The 22229-nt window shown below is 37.3% G+C and overlaps 2 protein-coding genes across 8 annotated transcripts in view; both read left to right on the top strand.

The window, feature by feature from the left end:
• Nucleotides 1-28: 28 nt before the first annotated feature.
• LOC141578433 (ankyrin repeat domain-containing protein 26-like) lies at nucleotides 29-20525 on the top strand. 4 transcript variants are annotated; one of them, XM_074368811.1, is made up of 14 exons: nucleotides 29-1504; nucleotides 3567-3719; nucleotides 4331-4382; nucleotides 4761-4830; nucleotides 7503-7563; nucleotides 7651-7838; nucleotides 9108-9237; nucleotides 9640-9701; nucleotides 12182-12275; nucleotides 14700-14728; nucleotides 14909-14981; nucleotides 16761-17015; nucleotides 18615-18685; nucleotides 19841-20525. In XM_074368811.1, exons 2-14 carry the CDS (start codon nucleotides 3689-3691, stop codon nucleotides 20333-20335), a joined length of 1611 nt encoding a protein of 536 aa, XP_074224912.1. In that variant the 5' UTR covers nucleotides 29-1504; nucleotides 3567-3688; the 3' UTR covers nucleotides 20336-20525. The 4 variants fall into 4 exon arrangements, with proteins under 4 accessions (XP_074224912.1, XP_074224913.1, XP_074224910.1 ...); XM_074368809.1 differs by having other exon boundaries at nucleotides 31-1504; nucleotides 18612-18685; XM_074368810.1 differs by lacking the exon at nucleotides 29-1504 and having other exon boundaries at nucleotides 1574-3719; nucleotides 18612-18685.
• The window catches only part of LOC141578432 (ankyrin repeat domain-containing protein 26-like), a 29546-nt gene continuing 27756 nt past the window's right edge, over nucleotides 20440-22229 (top strand). For 2 of the 4 annotated variants that reach the window (XM_074368803.1, XM_074368802.1), the window contains exon 1: nucleotides 20440-20581. The gene's annotated coding sequence lies outside the window, so the exon portion shown is untranslated. The remainder of the gene's footprint in view (nucleotides 20582-22229) is intronic. The other 2 variants (XM_074368804.1, XM_074368805.1) reach the window with 2 other exon arrangements.

The raw sequence follows: 22229 nt of genomic DNA, 5'->3' as shown, positions 1-22229 counted from the left end.
AGTTCTCTCTAAACTGAGGTTGAAAATGACCTAACTGTTACTTGTTACATGACAGGTGAGAGTTCCTAGTTGGGAGCAGGCACTTTGGGGATGGCAGTGAGACCCTCCACATCATCAGCTGGAAACCAGCAAAAGGCCAGACTAGTGAGATGGAGCAGTGGGCACAGGGTTCTTTATCTCAGGGTTTGTAAGGTGTTTATCCTTAGGGTCCTGCTGTTCTCCATTTCATTCCAGTGTAACCCCAATGCATGGGGTACAAATGTCACATATCTGATTTTTCTAACTAGTTGTTTGGGTCTTAAAATGTTTAGTAGAGCAGAAAATCCTGTATTTTCCTTTGGGGACTTTCTTCTGTAATCTTGCTGTTGAATTTTCCAAGAACCTAAGGGATTGCCTAAGATCACAGTGACAGTCCTCTCCCACAAGGCATTGGGGCAGGGCGAGGGCATTCTAATCGTTCTCTTGTTTCCCTTGATTCTGTTGCTGCAGCATTGGTACTAAAACTGGTTTTAACAGGATCTCTTCGGCAGCTGGGTCTGGGGTCTGGATGTTGCTCTCTAAAGACCTTTAATAAAATTTTAAAAGAAGAAAAGGAAAAAGAAACTGGTCCTGCAGTCGGGTCATGATTGACCTCTGCTCCCAGGATGCCTGTGCTGATCCAGTTTCCGCGGTCTTCGTGGCGATGGACACGTAAACTTAAGAGTGACAGCTTGTTTAGTTCTCATACATATGCTTGTATGAGGTCATATATTTATAAATAAGTTTAACTACAAGTTATATAGTAGCTGAGGTGCCCTGAATTATAAACCACGAAGAACAGCTAGTCACCGTAATTTGTAACATTTTCTGAAAACTGCCACATTTAGATGTTACACCTATGAAAAAAACACACATTGGGTTTTATTTGGGATTCTCAAATAGTTCCAGCATTAAAGTTCAAGAACAAATTATTCCATTCTTCCACTGTTTCTCTGAGCATCTGGGGGATACATTATCTCATTAAATCTTCATAATACTCTTACGAGTATTAATAACTAACTGCCTGACAGTAAGATCCCAGTTTTATAAAGGGAGACTTTGAGCTGAAGAGAAGCACCTTGTCCAGGAACAAACAGCTGTTGGTTATAGAGCTGGGACTTCTGAGTTCGAGATACTTTCCGTATGTCACGGTCGCTCTAGTTAACTTTTACTGAGCTGTACTGCACTCAGTTCATGACTACTTCACCTTACTTTTTTTCCTTTTTAAGTATACATCCTAAATTTAAAAGTGTAGATTGTACAAATTTGAAATATATGGGACAATTGAAATTTTGATATTACCTCTGATATTGTCTGAAATAATCTAAGAACTTAATATATTTGGTAATTGTTTTTCATATTAGCATTCAAGTACTAATATTTATTTATCACTTTATACATAGCCTTTACCAACTGATTGTCGACTACAGAGCCGGAAAGATACCGAATACTTCCCCTCAAAATAGCGACCTAGGACAGAGTTCTGGTAATAAGTTACTGTTGTTGGGCCCACCGTAGATACGGAAGTAAGATTGAGGAAATTTTGATAATGAAAGGGCAGTGATGAAAGCCAGTGTGTAAATTTCATGTATGTTTTTATTTTTTTAATTAACTTTTTCTTAATGGTCTAGTATTCAGAAGTATTTAAGAAGTTAATTGTAGGTAATTTAAAATCTGAGACAATATTGTCTTAAAAGAAATTCATTTGTTTAATCATGGCCCCTTAAATCCCATATTATATCTTTGTGTAGATATGAAAAACAGGTTTTTTTTACTTTGTTGTACATTTCCTGTAACATTATAACAAGTTGGCCTTGTTACAGAACTGGATCTTTAATTTTTACAGCAAATGGATTACATTGGGTAAATGAATGCTAGTTATTGCATAGTGATTAGTCTCACTAAAAAGTGATTGTCTTTAAAACTGGGAGCTCGGCAATACCTTCCTGGTGCTGTAAACAAATGGCCAACAATTAGAACTGCACAGCTGGGCCAGTGTGCAGCATACTAATAAGAGATTGTTTTTTAAAGGTACCTAGTGATAGGGCAGAAGTCAGGAAAGCAGTGCCTTGTTGAGAAGCACTGGTTACTTTTCACATCATTACACGAACAAGGGTTCTCTCACCAATTTCATTCCTCAGAAGTGCAAACAATGAGATATGCTGCCTTCATGAGAGTCAGATGTTTTCTTCTTTTTTGGGGATACTTGTCATGAAACTATATTTTGTTAGAACAAGGTTTTCTATTGCCATTAGTTGAAGGATTGTCATAATAAGTATTCAAATAGCACAACTCAGGACTCAACAAATTGTAATAAAAGCACAGAAGTGCTTCACATAAAAAAAAAAAGACGACTGTTGCCTAGGTGTGACCCCTCGCGTGCTGTTCAGTCTGAACTGTATGAGGGCACCTTTAACTTGGTAGACCTTGATCAAGCAAAGAACTTCTGTTGTAGGAAATACAAAGATGGAAAAGACAGAGTTTTGGTCTTCAAGGTGCTCATAACACAACAGAGTTGCCCCTGGTTAATGTGTTTTTTTTTAACAGGACTTTCAAAGAAAACATTCTTATCTGTTAATTCATCCACTTAACAGATGACTATCAAGTGTGTTTTAGGTAGTAAGCACCACTCTGACGTTACAGAATGCAAACAGGTCAAAAGCACAGTTCCTGGCCTCCGGGAGCTTGTTACTGTCATCACCATTTTTATGATTGGCTTTACTTTATTCTGTGCTTACTGTGTCCCAGAGCCCATGAGGACTTTGTAACTGTCTTTATGTATTTTTTATTGGCATTTAACATGTGCCAAATACTTCAAGTCCATGGTGAGGAAAGAAGTTTTTTAAAAGTGTGTAGGATGTCAGGTAAGCCATGCAGAGCGAGTAGAAGTTTGCCAGGGAAGGAGGCAGAAGGGCCGTGTTTGGTGGGTGGAACATCTTTGAAGATTACATTTGGCAGAAAGGACAGCGGTGCAAAGGCTAAGATGTGCCAGTGAACTTTGCGGGATCTATGAGTTTCATTTTGTTGGTGCAGAAAGGATGCTGTAGGAATGATTGGGAACGAGGTGACTACCTAGCTCAGGCATGCTTCTGAAAGCCTTTCTAGTAGTATAGAAAGGAGGAGGTCTGCTGTAGACCTTGGGAAATTTGTCAGAATGCTTTTAGCTGCAAATAATAATAGGAGCCCTAAGTAACAGTGGCTACAGCAACAGGAGTCAGGATTGTTTAGAAGGTTCGGTGATGAAATCAGGATCCCAGATGCTGTCCCTCCTTCAGCTGTGAGGCTGCTGGTGTTTGATGTCGCCTTTCCTGGTCTGCTGATTAGCAGCAGCTCCAAGCATCATCTTCTCACATGACAATATCCGCAGGCGAGGAGGGCTGCTTCTCTCTGCATGTTTTCTGTAACTAGGAAGGAAACAGACGCTTCCGTAGACTTCCCCTAGCATCTTATTGGCTGGGCTACATCACATGCTCATTCCTAAAGCAGCCACTGGGAAAGGAAATGCAGTTACTGTGATGACCGTAAAACAATCATTTCTCTTTCTGCAGCTAAGGAGAGTTTACCTTCTTCTCATCCTGGGGCAGAAAATATCCAAGAAAAGTTGCAATTGTCCAGCAAGGACAATGAAGAAGAAGTGTTTGTCGAGTTGGGAACCAGCAAAGGCAGCTGCATGGATTCAGTGAAGAATGTTGAGCAGAAGAGTAAGAAGATTTGATTTGAGTCTTAGGGTTTCCTGTTATGACATAAAGCAGGGATGCACAAGCTTTTTCTGTAAAGGGCCAGAGAGTCAATATTTTAGGCCATGTGATGTCTGTCACATCCACTCATGTCTGCCATTGCAGTGTGAAAGCAGCCCTAGACCGTATGTGAGCGAATAGGGATGACCGTGCCCAGATAACACGAGGCTGACAAAGCCAAATGGTGGGGTGGGTTTGTCCCGTGGGTGTCGTCCAGAAATACCACGCTATGTAAGCTTGACACTGTCAGTTTATGATACTGATTCTACTAATGATTATCATTCTTTTGTGAGTCTCATAAAGTTTGGTTGGGATTTTGGTCCTTGAAAACAGCAGTTCACTTTAAAATACCAAATTTGGATAAACACCCTCTTTTTTTTTGATAAATATAAAGGAGGGGAAGTGGTTTTTATGCATTAATTACCTACCAGGAGTATACCAGTATTCACTCAAGTGTGTAGTCTCCAGGTGTGGTCCCAATGGAATGCTTTTTAACAAAAACATTGGTCTTATACTTTTAATGTTCTGTGTTTTTCTATTGCCCGTATAAACTATTTTACTTTCTTCTTTAATAGAGATTTCAGTGACTAAGTTTGCACCGAGGTTTGAAGACATCTCTGTAAGCAGGTAGGATTTTATGGATTTTTAAAAATTACATGTTGACTAAGGGAACACAGAGAAAAGAAACAAGGCTTCTTGAGTGTCCTACTGTGGGTTAGACACCGTATTATGTACTTAGCATTTGTTACCTCATACAGTCCCCACAACAGCTTTGCAGAGTAGCTGTGCTGTTATAGCTTACTTGTAGTTAATTAGGCAACTGTAGTTTAAGGAGGTTGACTAGTTGACCCATGATTCCATGGTTAACAAGTAGTTGACCTGTGACTTAACCATCAGGCAGCCTGGCTCCCAAATCTGCTTTCTCATCCCTCAGCATAGACTTGTGTGACTTGTTTGTTTAAAGAAATGAACTCACTCATTTTTGATGTGTATTTTTCTCCAAAGTATTTCACCCAAACATGATATTGATGATTCACTGCCTCCATCAGATGGTAACTTAGATCTTGCTCCCAAGGTAAAGTGTTTTCTTGTGAAATTAATTTTTCTGCTCTGAATTTAGTTCTGTGTAGTATTTTCTCTTAAAATTTAGCAGTGTTCTGCTTATCATTGTTTTATGTTTGTATGAGAAAGTTGGTCAGAGTAAACCATTTTATGAAAATATGGCAGGTTTTTTTTTTTTCTTTTTTTTTTTTTTACTTTGATAAATACTGAAGATGAGGCTGAAGCAAAATGGACTAGAAAATAGATCGTGACAGGAAAATTGTATTGTGGAAAGTTTTCCCACAACAGAGGAGGTGTGAAGCTTGGCCAAGGATAAGGATTCTTTGACTTTCAAACCACACTGACAGCACTTGTATAATACTCGTGCCTCAGGGACATCTTCAGTGCACACAGCTACTTACTGTGATAATCATGGCCTCTTCCTGGGGCCTTTCAGTTCCAAAACTTACGTAGCATGTATCTTTTTTTTTTCCCCCTTGGACACTTTTTATTTTGGTATCAGAGAGTTGTGAGGAAAGAGGGTTTTTTTTTTTGTTTTTTGTTTTTGGTTTTTTTTTACTTTATTTCTATCTCTGGTTCTGCATTAAGACTAAAATAATAGTTGAAATTCTAGAAATTTAGAAATTAAAATTCTGTTTCTCAAAATCCATATTATAAAGAGATTCCTCTGTGTTTTCTAAATTATCCCATTACAAGTATATTCAAAACTCTGCATCTAACTGAAGAATACATGTTTTTCCTAAAATAACAGCCAGCTTTAAAAGTAGACTCTTAATAACAACCATATGATGAAACCTATTTCAGAATTCTTCTGTATTACAGTTTTAAAAAGTATGTCCAGTCCTCGTGTCCCATTCTAAAATTTCAAGTTTCAGACATTTTGTAGTATAGTTATTTACATATTCATCTTATAGCCCCTGCATCAGTGTACACCGCTAGAGATTAGGGAACGTAATTGTGCATTTCCTGGAGCACCGAGAATGAGGTCTTAAATGTAAGAAGCATTTTATTATTTTTTGAATGTGAATGCATGAAGAGACATGGAATTCTGCATCATGCTGCACGTACTGTAACATGCACACTCTATCATAATGAAATCTGTTTGATGGTACAGGTAATATAATATGCGTACTATGTCATAATGAAATCTATTCAAATTCTAAAAATATGACTTAAATTTCTATTCCCTTTATTTAGGCTGTAAAAGTTCAGTTGTTATGAGAGGAAGTATGTCATAAATGCCAAGGAAGTAGATAAGAAGTATATGATAAGTAGAAAGAGGTTACAGTCTGTTTTTCAGTATCCACCAACTGTGAGCTTAGAATTTGAGATGAAAACTTTTTAACCTTCTTTTAGCCCCCTCTCATGTTCCATTAAATATATCTTTTCAAGCTATATATTATCCTTAGAATCCTGATTACCAGTTCTTTGTCTAGGTGGAAATTTGATATGTTAGGAACTTTCTAAAATCTATTTTTCTCTCTCTCTAGTAATAATTTGCAGCGTTCAGGTAGTGAGAGACGACCATGTTCAATTGAGTGACTGAGAGTGACAAAATTTAACTCTCACTTATAGTAGTATTTACAAACAAACAGTTGTAGAGTAATACAGGTCAGCATTATTGGGGATATACTATGAACAAAGGCCTTTGTTTTATATATATGTTTCATATATCATGTATTTTGATATTTTTATAAAACTTGAAGAATAATATATATACTTGCATATATAATTTATATGTTTTTATATATATAATAAAAAGGTAAAACAGAGGCTTTCACTCATGGTATATCCCTAACAATACTGATACATTCCTGATCTATTATATATAAATGCTAAAATATATATATTTCTCCGCATGCCTTGTTATACTTACATTTTCCTTTTTTTCTTGCCTTAAGTTTGTACTTGACTAGTCATGTCTCATTTTTTCTTTTCTTCCTCCTCCCCACTTTTTTTTTTAATGGTTTGTCCCAAACCTAATATTTCTTTGCAGAAAACACTTCTTCAGTGTCTGTTCTTTCAGTCCATCTCACTCTGCCTCTGTGAACATATTTAGTGACAGTTTTCTGTTTACTATGTGTGTGGCTTTCACTCATGAGTCATTGCCCCTCAGAATTACTTTTGTTTTTATTCCTCTTTCTTAGAAGTAACTGAATTTGAACAATCATTTGTCTTTAGCTTTTTGGCGAATGGAATAGAAGTAGCTTATACTGTTTGTTGTTCTAACTCATCCAAATAAGATACTGCTAAAAAGTAAACTCTCATATTTCCCCCATGAGAGATCATTCACACATACATAAATCATGCAAGCATATTTCAAAATATAACAATTACTTTAAATTTCTTAATGTTAGTTTTTTCAATAGGACTGTAAACTATGAGGGATAAGTTTTTGTTCTAGATCATTTTGGTCAAGAAAGTCATCTAATGGATACCATAGTGTTTGTATAATAATCAATGAGGGGTAAAGAAAGTAACATTTTGTTACCCCTGAGGTCATCTCTCATCATCCTCACCCCATGAGATGTAGGTTGGTAACTGACAGACCCAGGACTTGAATCCATATCTGAATGACTCCAAAGCCAGCGCTCTTTGTGTTAGATCATCTAGGAATGGGGAATGTTACAGTTAATTTTTCAATTTCGTATTTGTTGTTCTTAAAGCTGCTATTTTCTTCTCTAGAAAGTCCGGCATCCAAGATTCGCAAAGCTAATTCAGGCCTGGGAAGAACCCATGATAAGCAGTAAGTTATTTGAAGACTGTCTTTTTGTGTTTTCACTGATGAGAAATTACAGATAATTCCATCTACCTTACCTTGTTTTCACTACAGCAGAGACAAAAGATGGTGTTTTGAAACCAGGAACTAGCACCTTCTTTGAGGACAATAATTCTAATAATGAAAATGAAGATGCGGTTAGAACCTTTTCCCAACCATCAAGTGAAGTTTCAGGCTTTTCTCATCCTGCCTTCCCAGCACCGGCACCTCTCACATCTTCAGCAGTCCTTGGTGTTACAGAGGTAAGTCGTTTTGTTTTTAACTTTTCCTTCCTGTGCTTTTTCACTTACCGTCCCCCTGATTCTCATGGGGATGAAAAAGATCCTACACAGGAATGGAAGTCCTCAAGATCACAATAGAAAACAGTGTGATAACAAGAGAGGTACACGTGCAGGACTGAGATTTGTAAAGGTTGGTGGCAATAAACAGTTCTCAAATATGCCATTAAGAAAAGAAAGAATAAGAAAGCAACTGGAAAGAACGGCTGGAGGAAAGAACGGCTGGATGAATATGAAGATGGGCAGGGGTACAAAGGGGAAAGATTCATCTAGATAAATGAGTGTCAAAATGAGAGAGATGATTATACAAAAAAAACAGCAGAAATAGTGGGGTTAAGTGAGAGCAGGAACTCTATAGTACAAATTATGATAGAAATTATCTCAAATTCAAATTAAGAGAAGGAAAAGTCAGCTCATGGAAAAAAGTGCTCAGACTCTTCTGAAGGACATATAGCTGATTTTATGAACAGCAGAAAGAAAATTTGATCCTCACCTTTTTTCTTTTTGGTTATAGAAGTTTGTTTTTTAATTCAAATGTAGTTGTTGTACAGTATTATATGAGTTACAGGTGTGCAGTAAAGTGATCTGGTTATACATACCTATGTATATATCTAATTCTTTTTCTTTCTTTTCCATTGTAGTTGTGAGATACTGAATATAGTTCCCAATGGAAGTTAGTTTTAACTTGAAGTTATTTCTTTTTTTAGAAATCCTCACATTTAAATTGATGAAGTGATGTCTTATATTTAATCCAGCAAATTTTGTCTCTCCATTCCGTCCCCAGTAACTGAGTTCTAGTTTTCCATGTGACTTCTCATGCTGTTTCACACCTCGACCTTCGGCTCAGGCTGCCCTTTTTAGAACCCCCTTCACGTCTGCTCTTTGCACTGGATCTGTCATTAAAGACACAGTCTTGTCTTCCCAGCGTTCCCGGAGCTATTCACACGCAGCAAGTCTCTTCTCTCCTTTGTGCCCTTACTGTGTCTGTTCACTGCAGGTGTAGAGCTGTTGAATGATACTTGTCTGTGTTGATTCATTTTCATGTGTCTCTACCTCCCCTAGAATATAGAGCAGAATCTGTCTTTTATGTAGATTGCCAGCTTCTCCCAGGGTAATGCCTATGATCTGATGCATACAGTAAATATATGTTGTCTTCCTGACTGAATGACCAAGTGTAGGAATATGATGTTTTCTGAAGTTGGGTTTTTGTTACATTTTGTTTTGTTTTTATAGGAAGAAACAACAAAGCCGAAAACTGGGGGAAAAGAGAATGGCACTCGGACTATCAACAGTGTTTTAAAGGAGCAAGCAGATCATAGCAAATTGATTTCTGTTGATGGAGTACACAAAAGTGACAGAGGTGGTAAGTCAGTGAGCATCTATGGATTTTCTTCTCTGTTTAAAACTAATGTGATTGGAGGGGGGAGGGTATAGCTCAATGGGAGAGCGCATGCCTAGCATGCACGAGGTCCTGGGTTCAATTCCCAGTGCCGCCATTAAAAAAACAAAAAAGCTAGTGTAAAAAATCTAAAGTGTGTAGATCCAAATATGATATCCATTTCTTAAGTGTTTTTCTTTTGCCGTCTTCTTTCATAAATACCCCAACTACGACCAAGTTTTCTTCCAGAAAATGCTTCAACCTTCTGAAATTCTTTTCTGCCACTTTAATTTATTGACATATTCATGAATCAAGATAGACATATATATATTTAAACTTCCCAGTGGTATGTGTTCTCATTAATGTATTCGTGACTGCATTTTGTAGGCGCAACTTCAGCTTTAGGATTAGAAGAAAAGGAAGATGTCAAATCACCCTTGGATTCTGAGGTGCTGCCTTCTATTATTATTTTCAGATATAAGCATTGCGTGATATTAAAACATAAATGGAGGGATGTTCTGACTTCACTTTCTCACTTCTGCATTTTCCCAGCAAAATTTTTTCCTCATTTTAACCCACACTTAGTAAAGTCATTCCGTGCTACATGTCATACCACTGCAGAGTGCACTTCTGTTAATTTTCCAGACTCACATAATGAAACTGGTGTATGTAGTGCAAAAGCCAAGGCTTAGAAGTCACAGGGAATCGGTTTGGGTTCTGAAGTTACCTTTTCTAAAAACTAAAAATAATTCTTGGTCAGCCTGTGACCAGATGTTTGTTTCTTTGTTATAAATGAATGTGTAAAACTCCTAGTGAGATTGAGAGAGAAACAGGTTGTACTAAAAAAAAAAACACGGTGTTTTTGTTTGTTTGTTTAACCACTTTGTCCTTGAAAAGACAGTGCCTGTGACTTGAAAGTACTATTATATTTGGATTGTCAAGTAGATCTGCAATGAACATTTCAGGAGAAGCAAAAGCATGGGGAATAGTAATAAATATGTGGGGTTAAAATACCAGCAGTTTGGTTTAGTGATGTTTTACTGAGGACAGCGCATTTTGGGTAGGGAAAATAGCGTGCACTGAGTACCTCTATGGCGACCGGACTTCAAGGAAGCTAAGTGCAGGGTGGTGATGACCTATTCCAAGGTGACAGCCATGGAAAGAGGTAAGAAGAGCCTGAACTCTTGGATCTCGGCAGCTCCTGCCTAGTGGCACAGCACTGTATTTGAAGTCAGCAGACGTAGCATCCTGGTTCTGGCCCACTGTGGGATCTTGGAAAAACTTGTCTGACTTATTTGAATGTCAGTGACCTCGTTCAAAAACATGGTACTGATACCTACCTCTCAGGTTATGTGTCATGAACAAAACTGGTAACAAATGTGAAAACACGTTGTCAACTGTAAAGGGTGCTATAGAAATGTAAGAGAATGAGCACAGTGGCCACTAGGGACCTAGTGAAATGCTGAGGACACTTTTTTAAAATCTGAAGGACAATAAAATGGGAAAGTTAGAGTGGGCGCGGGGATTTCTCATTTGGGCTATGTTGAGTGTCGGTAGACTATTATCGGACATCTCCGATAGGTATATAGTGCTTTGGTACTTGAAGCCCTCTGGGGAATTCAGACGTTTTGACCTTAAATATATTCCTGTTCCTGAACACCAGCTATGCACCAGGCAGTTAGACACTGAATGTAGCAGTTGAGGGGTTAGGCTGTAGTGGCAGGAACAGAAGAACAAATAAACAGGAACCCTTTATCAGGGACAGTAAGTCCTTCACATAAGGAACGTGGAGAGCGTTAGGTTAGACAACAGTGGGGGAGTTTGTAGTTAGGACGGGGGTGGAGTAAGGGTGGAATTTAGGTAGTCAGAAAAGAGCTGAGTGTGACCAAAGCTGCCAGATGATGGACAGGAAGGAGCCAGTCACACAAAGGTCCAGGGGAGGGATGTTCCAGACAGAACAGCGGGTCCCGTCTGCTCATCACGGTGCTCCAGCATCTTGGAGTGGCCAGGAAGCAGTGAGTGGGTAACCGTCCTTAGAATCACTGTTATTGCTGTGTGTAGAGAAGAGAGAATGTGCATCATAAGGGCCTGGCACATGCAGGTGGTCGCTAAACAGTGTTCTTATTCTTCCCTTGTTAAAGTAAAGCTTATGGTACTTTTTTGAAGAGCTGCATAGCTACATTTAAAATTTTTCTGCTGTTAATTTAAACAAATGTTTTTCTTTCTACTTTGGTACTTTATTCAACTATTTTCCCTATCAATAAAAGTTTTATCAAATAATAGATTCTGCTAAGCCTTTGTTTACTGAAATGTAGCAGTTTCCACAGTGTTCTGTTAATACTCAACATGACAGACTCGAAGGCTTCTTTTCATGCCATGTGTGTTATTTTAATACTAAACACAATATGTGTACTAAGAAACATTTTAAATTTATAGCACATTTATTAAAGAATATTTAAATATGTATATTTTTAATTGTATTTTTTATTGAAGTGTAATCAGTTTATAATGTTAGCTTCGTGTACTGCAAAGCAATTCAGTTACACATATAAAAATACATATTTTTTTCAAACGTCCTCTTTTGTCGAGGAATGCAAAATGGAATTAGGTGTTTTGAAGTTAATTCTTTGTTGAAATCTGCATGTAAGTCAGTATTTTGTCTGTGAAAATATTTGCTCTAGATTTCCATGCTCAGTTTACAGAGTCAAAAGCCAACTGAAGATAAAAGATAGACTTGATCTGAAGAGTGTATATGAAATTTTCTATTTAAATGTTTGGGTTTCCAGGATATGCTTATTTTGTTTTCGAGTCTAATTGCTTTTAAAGTAGGAAATTAAAAAAAGAATAATAAGGTAGGAAACGCAGGTATTTTCTTAGAAAGGGATCAGGAAATCTTTATGTAATTCATTATTAATATTAATTTTAACAGAGTATCTCCGAGATTCAACTTCTGAACTGTGTTGATAATTTATCTGGAGCTGCAGGTCGAGGAGAAAAAAATACATTAAATGGACAAATAGAAAGTAAGTACTGTATTTTATTTAAAAAAAGTCATTTTACAGAACGTTGATTTAAAACATGGATTTGGATCTATTCTCTCAGCCAAAGAAAATCACCTGTTGAACATATAGTGAGAAAAAAGAGGAGAAAAGGAAGTAAATTGTATATCTTACCAGGTGTCAGCAACAGATTAAACTAGAATGCTGTTTAAGGAGCTCAGTTGTTAGCTTTCTTTCAAGATGCTCTGTGACCTGAGGACAGTCAGGAAACCAGGAGGAGGGAAGGAGGGAGTGAAGAATGAGGGAGGTAGAGAGGAGGGGACTAAATGAAGGAAAAAGGGGGGGGTCCCTGGCAGGAGTTGGTAATGTAGAATAGTTCTTTAGAAGAAGGAAGAGAAGAGTGTTTGAAATGAGACGGGTATGAAGTGAGCTGCTTCCAGCACCAAAGCTTGTCCGGGAAGCACAGCAGGATGTCTCACTCCCTCGTCCCCCCGACCATTAGGAAGGCGGCGAGGACGGCGGTACCTGATCACGCAGAGCTGGGTGTGCCTGCCGTGGGTGAGCACAGGCGTGTGTGGTCAGCTGTCAATGTCTGGACCTTTGTGTCATGCAGCGTGTTGCTGCCTTATAGGATGGTGTCTCATAGGCCAACAGAAGAGTGGGAAAGAGGAAGAGAGCAGGGTGCCTTCCGGGGAGGTCAGGGGAGCTGGAGCCTGGTAAAGAGTCCCCTGAAAAGTCTGCAACTCCTGATGCAGCTTTTGGGGAAGTGTTACAGTGAGACGCATGCGGCTGGATTTCAGAGGGATGAGTTAAGTCCGAGTGCTGTAGAAGCAGACTCGGTATAGACTGGAGTTTCTCAAATTTTAGTCACCTGGGGACCCAGTGAAAAGTGCACATTCTGAGCAGTGGGTCTGCGTTTCTAACAAGCTCTTAGGTGATGCCCTTGTTTCTGGTCTTCAGATCACACTCAGAGGGTAGACTTGTGTTTACGGGAGTCTGGAAGAAGAGCCACTGGGGTGTTAAAGACAACAGCAACAAGGAAAAGCATGATTTTGTTTTTCTTTCTGAGCACGTTCATAGCCAGAGGGAGGCAAAGAGTTGAAGTAGAAATTAGAGATGTAAGATAGTGCTGCTAAGCAGAGAGGAAAAAGAAGTGGTGGGGATCGTCCATCAAAAGAATAGAAAAGGGGAAGAATTAAGACCACAGGTGTAGATGTACCTTTGAAGAGGAAAGTGAAAGGAAGGAAGGAGGAAAAAAAGGCAGCAGGTAGGTGATCTTGGAATTGAGGAGGAAACTTGAGAGAACTCCTTTTCGATGGCGTCAGTGTATTTGCACTGAAGCCAGATTAGATCATTGCCACTCCAGAGAATACTGGAATCAGGAGGGGGCCTAGAATTGGGGTAAACCACAGCCACTCCTCCTATCAGGCTTCGAAGATATATGTTGTATTGGTATTTGTTATTCAAATGAGATTAACTTGAATATGAAGCATTGACTGCTTTTTTTTTGTTTGTTTCAGGATACCTAATTTTTTGATAAGTTAGTTGTTTCACAAAAATCCTTGTAAACATTAGCCTGATTTACCAAACCAAACTAATTTTGGAAACAAAAGAAATTAATAGGGTTCATTCCATAAATGCTAACGTTGTTATTTTCAGTGAATATGGCACAGGTTTTGAAATATAAAACTTTTAGTATCTAATAATTCTGTGGCAATTAAAATTTTTTTTGATCACCAGATTTCAATATTGAAAACTCAGTATACATTCTTTCTTGCATGAGTGGATCAAGAAACTTGGATGGCTAGAGGATCCAAGAAATGTAGGCATACCAACAGCCCATGTGGGTATGGGAAAAATATTTTTATGAACTATTATTCTACAAGTGTGTATCCAAGCCGATCAATTCATATCACTTTCTCTGACGAGAAGTGAATTGCACATACAAATGGACTGCCGTCACAGCTGTGGACTTCCTAAATCGCAGAACGAATTGAAGAGTATGATAAGTACTTGTAGACTCATGGTGTCAGGCGCACGAAAGATGTGCTGCTGCGTTTTACCGTCAGCTTTCACATTTGTCTTCTTGGAGCCGTGACTTGTTCCTCTGATTGGAGATCGCGTTTCTCCTCCTCAGGCAGCAAGTTCACACTGGTACATGTGCACGTTTCTGTTTTATAAGTAAGTCACTTGAAACATAATCGTGCTTTTGAGATCTTAACTGCATGTTCTGTTAAGCCTGTATTCCTGCTCTTCATTGAGTGTCTATAATGGACTCATGTTTCTGTCTTGTTGCTGTCCTAACTGCCCCTGAAAAACAAGACACCGAAACCTAACGTGTCCATTTCCAAAGCAAGCATGAGGATTGCACTCAGTACTAACTGTGTGAATGGATAGTTGGCTTTCATATTTACATATAATTGATTATGTGTCCCTTTTGGCTTTTAGATTCTACTGAAAAATATCCTCACTTGAAGGTAAAAACTTTTATACTTTTATCGATTTTTTTTTTAATGAGGGTACTGGGAATTTAGCTTAGGACCTCATGCACTGCTAAGCAGGCACTCTACCACTGAGCTAGACCCCCCCCCCCGAATTATTACTACAGATTGTATCAAATGTACATTATTAATCGGTTTGTTTCAAAAACCATTCAGCCTGCAGTTGGAGTGAAAGATTCTGTTCCTAATAAAACAGGAGAAATGAAGAATTTACAAACATTCAAATCAGGTAAATTTTGCAATACAAATTTAAGTCTGAAGAGAAGTACAGTCTTATTCCTAATTCCTTTTATTTCTTCAAATTTAATTGAAAGATGACATAAATGCGGCAGATGTTATTATTGGTATCCATGTTTGAAAAATATATATAAGCATAAGAAATAGACTTCTAAAATGTCAGCTTTGACTTGGATGTTTCTGTTGATGCTGGGAGACACTAAAGTGCTCAGCTTGGAGTCCCTATACTTCTCAGGGATTCTGAGAGATTGATTATTAGGTTCTAAGATTTTTCCAGAGTTTTAAAATGCTTAATTGAATTCTGACCTTTATGTAGGGTAAAGCTTCACTTGCTAACATGTCAGTCATATTTGACTTTATTTCATCTAGTGCTATCACATTGATGATATTTATTTATTTCTGTATTTATTTATTAATGAAGGTCCTAGGGATTGAACCCAGAACCTTGTGCATGCTAAGCATGTGCTCTACCACAGAGTTATTTCCCTAGCCCAAAGGTCTTAAGCCAACTGGATGTTTTGATTAGCATGCTCTCTCTCTCTCTCTCTCTCTCCCTCTCCCTCTCTCTCTCTCTCTCTGTGTGTGTGTGGTGTCTTTGATTATTAAAAATGATGGAAGTAATTAGTCCTACCTTAATGTTTGGTAGATACGATCTTTTAAAACAATAATCCTAAAAGTTTTTGGATTTAGGATATTTTTTATACTATTAAAAATTACTGAGAATTCTGAAGAACTTTTAAGTGGGTTGTATCTATTGATGTTTAGTATATTAGAAAATAGAACTGAAAAATTAAAAAACAAGCACACACAAACATTCCATTAGCCATTAGAGCTATGATGTTACCACATATCATGTGTCTGGAAACCTCCACTGCACACTTAACAAAAAATGAGAATGAAAATAGCATTCAGTATCATTGTGAAAATAGTTTTGACCTCCTGGACTCCCTAGATGGAGGGAACATGGGGCTTCAGGGCTTCTCAGATGACACTTGAGAACTGCTGTTTTAAACAGGGTTCATGGGTGTGAAATAATAAAGGGGCCCTTGTGAGAAGTGGGCTTTAAAGTTCACTTATACATTTCTTGCCTTTTTTTCTTTAACTTGTCTTAAAAAGTTTGAATCTGACAACTTAATTCTTTTTAAAAAAGGAAAACATTTTTGTTATATATTTCCTGTCTCGTGGCACTCTGTACTCTTTGGACCTAGTTTGTACCTAGATTTACCCTATTTTTATATGGAAAAAATTAGTCACTCAAGGCTATCCTTTCTTATATAAATTTATGATGTTTATCCACGGCTTAAGAATTCTGAAGATATTGGTACATTGAGGAAAGACTGTCTCATTGTAATTTAAGTAGTACCATTCAGTAAAAGTTTTCTTAAAGCCCACGTCTCTAGGACTCAATACTGTCATGCATATTTAAACGTCCAGTAAATGGCTGGTTAGACATACATTTTGTTAATGAAAAAATTCATATGTTGAAGAATCATAATTATTCCTAAAGCTCTTATGGAATATTGACTGTTTTATAGAGAGTGATGAGTGAATCCAAATTAGTAATACTAGAAAATTAAACTTAGAAAAATGAGACAGTGATTCCCTATACGAACAGCAATGACATGTAAAGTACAACCAGCTGGGAAGGAGCAGTGTGTTTGGGGGAGAGGAGGGCGTGGGGCTGCGGACGTGGGGCTGCTGCTCTGGGAAGAGAATTTGTAAAAGTTTGTATTGTTATTCACATTCTAATAAGTGGAAACTTTGTTTTCAGGTTCTTCAGACTGGGATTCTACTAGTCTGAGCCTCAATAATAAGGCTGGTCAAAGAGCCGAGCATTTGAAAGTTGACAAATGTCCGTTGGTATCACAATCAGTGACCACAAACCAGTCAGCACCCACAGAACTGAGGCAGACGGCCCTGGTAGATAAAGACCGGGTGAATATTGGAGCCGTGTCTCTGTCAGAAAATGCAGCGCTCCGTGGCCTGTGTGAGTCACAGCTGCCAGAGAAGAGAAGCAGCAAAGAAGGTAATAAAGCAGCATAGAGAACTAGCCATAGTCTACCTGTGCGTGGCTTCACCACACTCCGACTTTGCAGAAATCATTTTGTGGCAGGATCTCCTTTGTGTTTACTCCTTTTATGCAACCTACAACCAGACAATACCTTTTGGCATGACATTTACATTCATCCTCTGACCAAAGCAACATATTAAATAGCAAAGAGAATTAGGTGAAAGTAAGTTCGTTCAGAGTAGTATTTAGCACACTCCTGAGAGTGGGTAGGAGGATGATGTCTAGAGCTTTGTGAGTAGTTGGGAAACCTAGGTGGACATCCAAAGATTCCCTTCTCAGAGTATGGTTTCTTAGCTTTATTTTTATCTAGCTCTGAATTTATAAATATTTGTTACAGCTATAGTCAGTGTAACTGAAAAAGCACCTCTGCAACTAAATATCAAAGTATTTCTGGTATATTCTCTGCCTTTCTGTATTTTAGAAGTGGCTTTCCCAGCAGTAGTGGCAGTCATTGGGATTTTGCTACACAGGACCTCCTTCTTAACTGTGTCCACACAGTATATCAGCTTGTTTTATTATTTTTAATGGATTGATGGGTCGAAAAGGATATTGGTTTTTAAGGAGTGCTTTATCACTTAAAAATAATATATGGGATATCAATTCTAATTCTTCTAGGATACCCAGTCTGTTGATTAACCATATCTAATATGGGTTCTACTTTATATACCAATGAATTTAGTGCCTTAATCAGTGATATAATCAGAGCTGTAGTAATAAGTCATACAATATTTTTTCTGCTCCTATAGTTTTATCTTTTCTTTCCTTACCTGCAGAATTAATGTTGTATTTACAAAAGATTCTCAGTTATTTCCTATAGTAGTGACTACAAGCTCTAAACTCAAAGTTTTTCTAATAAATACTGTTTATACACAGATACTTTTAAGAGATTGTCCTCTACAGCATGGGAGCAAAGAGGATAGACATGTAAAGAAATAGTTTACAGTTCAGCTGGTGAAGACACACTAGAAAAATCTGTGAGGTACCAAGGTAGCTCCAAGGAAAGAGATCCCTGTGTCTCTGTGGAAAGACAGCTGCAATCAAGGAGGACTTCACAGAGCAGCTGAGTCTTCAAAGAGGAAAAGGAACTTGTCAGAACAATAGAGGGAAACATTTCAGGTTAAGGAAAGATAAAAGCATAAAAAGTAACAGTAATTTTGGAAACCATGAATAACATTGCTCTTGAAGCTTGGTATGTTGTTAAAAAGGTACTGTTAGGAGGGGAGAATAGAGTCTATCGTGACTTTGTATATTTCTACTGTATTTTTAAATTTTGTTTTATTTCTCTTTATTTTGTTCATGTCTGGTGAATCAATTTGTGAGTGAAACTTTGAGATGTTTGTATGCCTTTATCTGGTAACATCTAGTATTTCCCAAATAGTTTGTTGAAGTTTTAGATAGTTAGAAGTAGTTCTTAAAGAAGTAAATATCCAGCTAAAGATTAAGCTTAATTTAAACTGTCAATTGATGAAATGTTTATGTTTTTATAAAGATGATGCCTTTTATCTAGCTGTTCTAAGTAGTGAAGTTTAACTAAGCATATTCATTTTTCAGCAGACCCAGACTTACAAAGGGCATCTGAGGAAGAGCAAGAAAGACTTGATGGGAGTGAAAATAACCTCTCACAGGTATGTGAAAATGTAAATTTAAACTTCTGGTTTATATTGTTTTCTGTGCTTTAATAACACAGTTATTCAAATTCAAAAGAAATTGCCTTTCAAACTAGACTTTTAGAGTCAATAAATAATTATTTAATATTTAGTTTTGAATAGCATTTTATCTAATTACAAAACTTAAAGTATTGTTAGGATCTATAGCAATTTATAGTTAAACTTTATCCTTGGAATTGAGGCAAAAAACCTTCCTGAATATTGTTTACTTCTTCCATTTTTATAACTTCCACACATGATAAAGAAGGTGATATCAAATATTAAATCATGTGATATAAGCAGTTGAAATTGTAAATAATATAGCAGTGATGGCCACCGAGTTAGTTTCATGTAAGGAACAGTCATTCCCAGTGGTCCAAAATTTGCAGTTTCAAATTGCAAGTCATTGATGCCAAGATGAAAGATTTCTTCTGTCTTGTGATCTCTATGTAATCGATTTCAGAATCTACAATCAGGGAGAGAATAGGGGTCATAGAGTCAACCCAACTGCCTAGTAAGAGAATCAAACCTTCCAGGATTGGACCTTTATTGTTAGGGAAGAAAAAAAACTTTCTAATTTATTTCATTTCAGGGTAGGAAACCAGTAAATATTATTAAAAATGCTTTCATTCACTCTCACTAGTGAATGTTAGAGTATAATATAACTCAGTGGATGCAGAGAATACATATTGAGATAGATCACTATCATAGTGTATCGTTTGCATTAAAATTCAGGAATTTGTTCCTCTTTCTGATTGATGTTAATTGATTTTGGCACCTAATAATTTACAGTTTGCTTATTCTCCAGTTATTAGTCCTTTAAAAAAAATCTTTACATGCACTGGAGGGGCTCACTATTTAAAGTACGAGAGGTGAAATATTTTTTAGTGAGGAAATTTTTGTAATGTTAAAAATCTAATCTCTTAAATCTTGGTAGATTTAACACGTGTGAATTGTTTAGTTCAAACAAACAGTGACAAAGTTAGGTTTCTGAGTTCCTGTTTTTCTCCTATTTCAAGGCTAAGGCAAGTTATGTTTCACTTCTTAGTTTGTGAGTAGCCCAACATACATTACGAAGTTTGTTAAATTTTAATTATTTTCTAATTTTTCTTTATCTGTACTTGACTACTTAAGGATAAATGTGCTTCACAAGCACGTACTGTGAAAGAAAAGAAATCTGAAGATCAAATCAACCAGATTAATCTTTCACTTGTGCATCTGCAAAAAACGCCTAGAGAACCAGAAGTGAATAAGGAAAATGACAGAAAGGACGTACCTGTATCTTCAAAACATTCTTGTGTGGAGAAGCATGAGGACATGTGGGTCAAACAAGGCAAATTCGACTGGAAACATAATTCAGAATTTATCACAAAGAAGTCAAACCAGAAAATGAGTAAAATCCATGAAAAAGGCAAAATTACTTTTCATCATAAGGTAGTGCCGCTACCTGACAACTCTGAACTACATGGTGACTTAAAGGAACTACCTTCCAACGTGACAGATAATACATTTGATTTTGAGGAAAAGGATGCACCTGGAGCCTCTGTCTCTATAGGATTCCAGGCAGTCTCTGAACACAAAGAGCCCAGTCTTGAAAATGTATTTCCATGTTATTCCAAGTCTGAGTGAAGAAAGTATGGTTGCCAGTCATCTTCAAAACTTTATTTAAATGAAAATAAGTTGGATGAAAATGATAAGCCAGACATTGAACACGTTTTTAACAAAACTGAGGAGAGTTTTCGTAATGACAGAGAAAATGAAGTAAGGAACTGAGTTCCATTTACAGTGAATGAAGACCAAGAATTTGCTACAAAAAGAAAACCAAAAAGGAGCCAAAATACTCACTGGAAATCAGACATTGGACGTGCACCTCAGGTAAGTGACCCAAAAAGCCTTTTTGGTTTGTGGCTGACCTCTCCAGTGAGATGAAACACATGATTCAAATAGTCACAATATGTCTGCTGTTTCAAATACTTGTAAGAAAACCAAACCAATACAAGACCAGCTCCAGAAGCCATTGCTTGCAGATAACTGCTGTGCTAGTAATTCTAAAATCATGGACCCTGAATTAGGAAATGTGAGTTCTTCTCCATCAAATGGTAACAGAACATCCAAAGTATATCTAAAAGAGTTACACCAAGATATGGAAAGGTTTAACAATGAGGTAGGCATGTTACAAGTAGAATTCCTGGCTTTGGAAAAAGAAAATTCAGCTTCAAAAAGAGGTAGAGGTTCCTTTGCTACTGCTCTTGTTTTTTTTCTCTATATCAATAATCTCTTCCATTCTGATCCATACTTGATCTGATTTTCCACTTAGGAAAATAGCCTATGTATAAAATGGGGTCATCTAAATATGTAATCGTGTAGAAACAGACTATTTCTGCCATCTAAATAACAGGAACTCAGGGAAGTATTTTCCTGGGTTTTGTTCCTTAATCAACCTAAGTCTCTGTGCCAGTCTTTCGTATGAAGTGGGAAAGTAATTTAGCTTTGTGCCACATGACCTTCTGAGCCAGAATAAACGCAAGTGAAATAGCTTAAGAAATATAATAAGCTCAAGGGTTTTGTTTTTTTGTTTTAATCTATTGGCTTAAATGTAAGTTGCACATCCATAGAATGGGAAGGAAGCAGTGACTGAGAGAAGGGATATAAGCACACGCTCTCACTAAACTGATCCGTGTGTTGTGCGTTAGTGAGTGCAGGCTTCTCTGTTTTACTGATCACTGGACACTTAGAATTCCATCATGGTCACTTTGAGATATTCTTAAGAATACATGTGCTCCCACATACTCTTGAGTCACCACTTCCGGGTGTTTCTGTTGAGGCAGACACTTACATTATATTATTTAATAAAATGTAGGAAGTTTTGACATGTATGATTCTATCATATAGGTAGTATGAACCCTCAGCAAAAAAAATTCACTATTTATCTCCAAAGGAGAAAACTTGAGTTTTGAGAAACTTGAGTTTTGAGATGCACTGAATGATTTTTTTTAGTTCTAGTAATAGATTTTTAAAATGTGTGTGTTCTTTTGTGTGAGGTGCAAAGAGTGTTAAAGATGGAAATCTGAAGGTGTTCCCCTTTAATAGAAAAAGGAGATGAGCCCTGCCCCCAACTTTGCCGAAGTCACACTTATCTGATCAATTTGATGAATTTATTTGGTAGCTTATTAGATTCAGTGTTACAGAATTGTATCATCTCTTTTGACACCGTAAAATGCTGGGGAATACTGCTTTAGGGAACTTGGACAAATCACTTAACCTTTCTTGGTTGTGTTCCCGTTTTCAGTAAACAGTGGGGCTAAGGTAGATCACTCATTACTCCTATGCCGTCTAGCTATAAAATGGCCATGGTTATTGAATGTGAAATTGGGAAGCATTATTCCTTCTGCAGAATTCCACACTAACTGGCAATTCATCAGTTTCACTCTGCTCCTTTCGGTAAACATGGGTTTATATGTTTTATTAAACACCACATTTTGATACCCCGGGATCCAAATGAAACAAGAATTATAAAAAGTAG

This window comes from Camelus bactrianus, chromosome 8 (genome assembly GCF_048773025.1).
Source record: "Camelus bactrianus isolate YW-2024 breed Bactrian camel chromosome 8, ASM4877302v1, whole genome shotgun sequence".
NCBI classification, from domain to species: Eukaryota; Metazoa; Chordata; class Mammalia; order Artiodactyla; family Camelidae; genus Camelus; species Camelus bactrianus.
The sequence above is the reverse complement of the archived record's forward strand: the minus strand, read 5'-3'. Positions and strand labels throughout refer to the sequence as shown.

Bases quoted from the DNA above. Each gene is read 5' to 3' on its own strand.
- LOC141578433 (XM_074368809.1), top strand. From the start codon at position 3,689: ATGGATTCAGTGAAGAATGTTGAGCAGAAGA. The intron at 9,702-12,181 runs GTGCTGCCTTCT...TAATTTTAACAG, and splicing joins AATCACCCTTGGATTCTGAG to AGTATCTCCGAGATTCAACT. The intron at 14,729-14,908 runs GTAAAAACTTTT...AAAACCATTCAG, and splicing joins AAAAATATCCTCACTTGAAG to CCTGCAGTTGGAGTGAAAGA.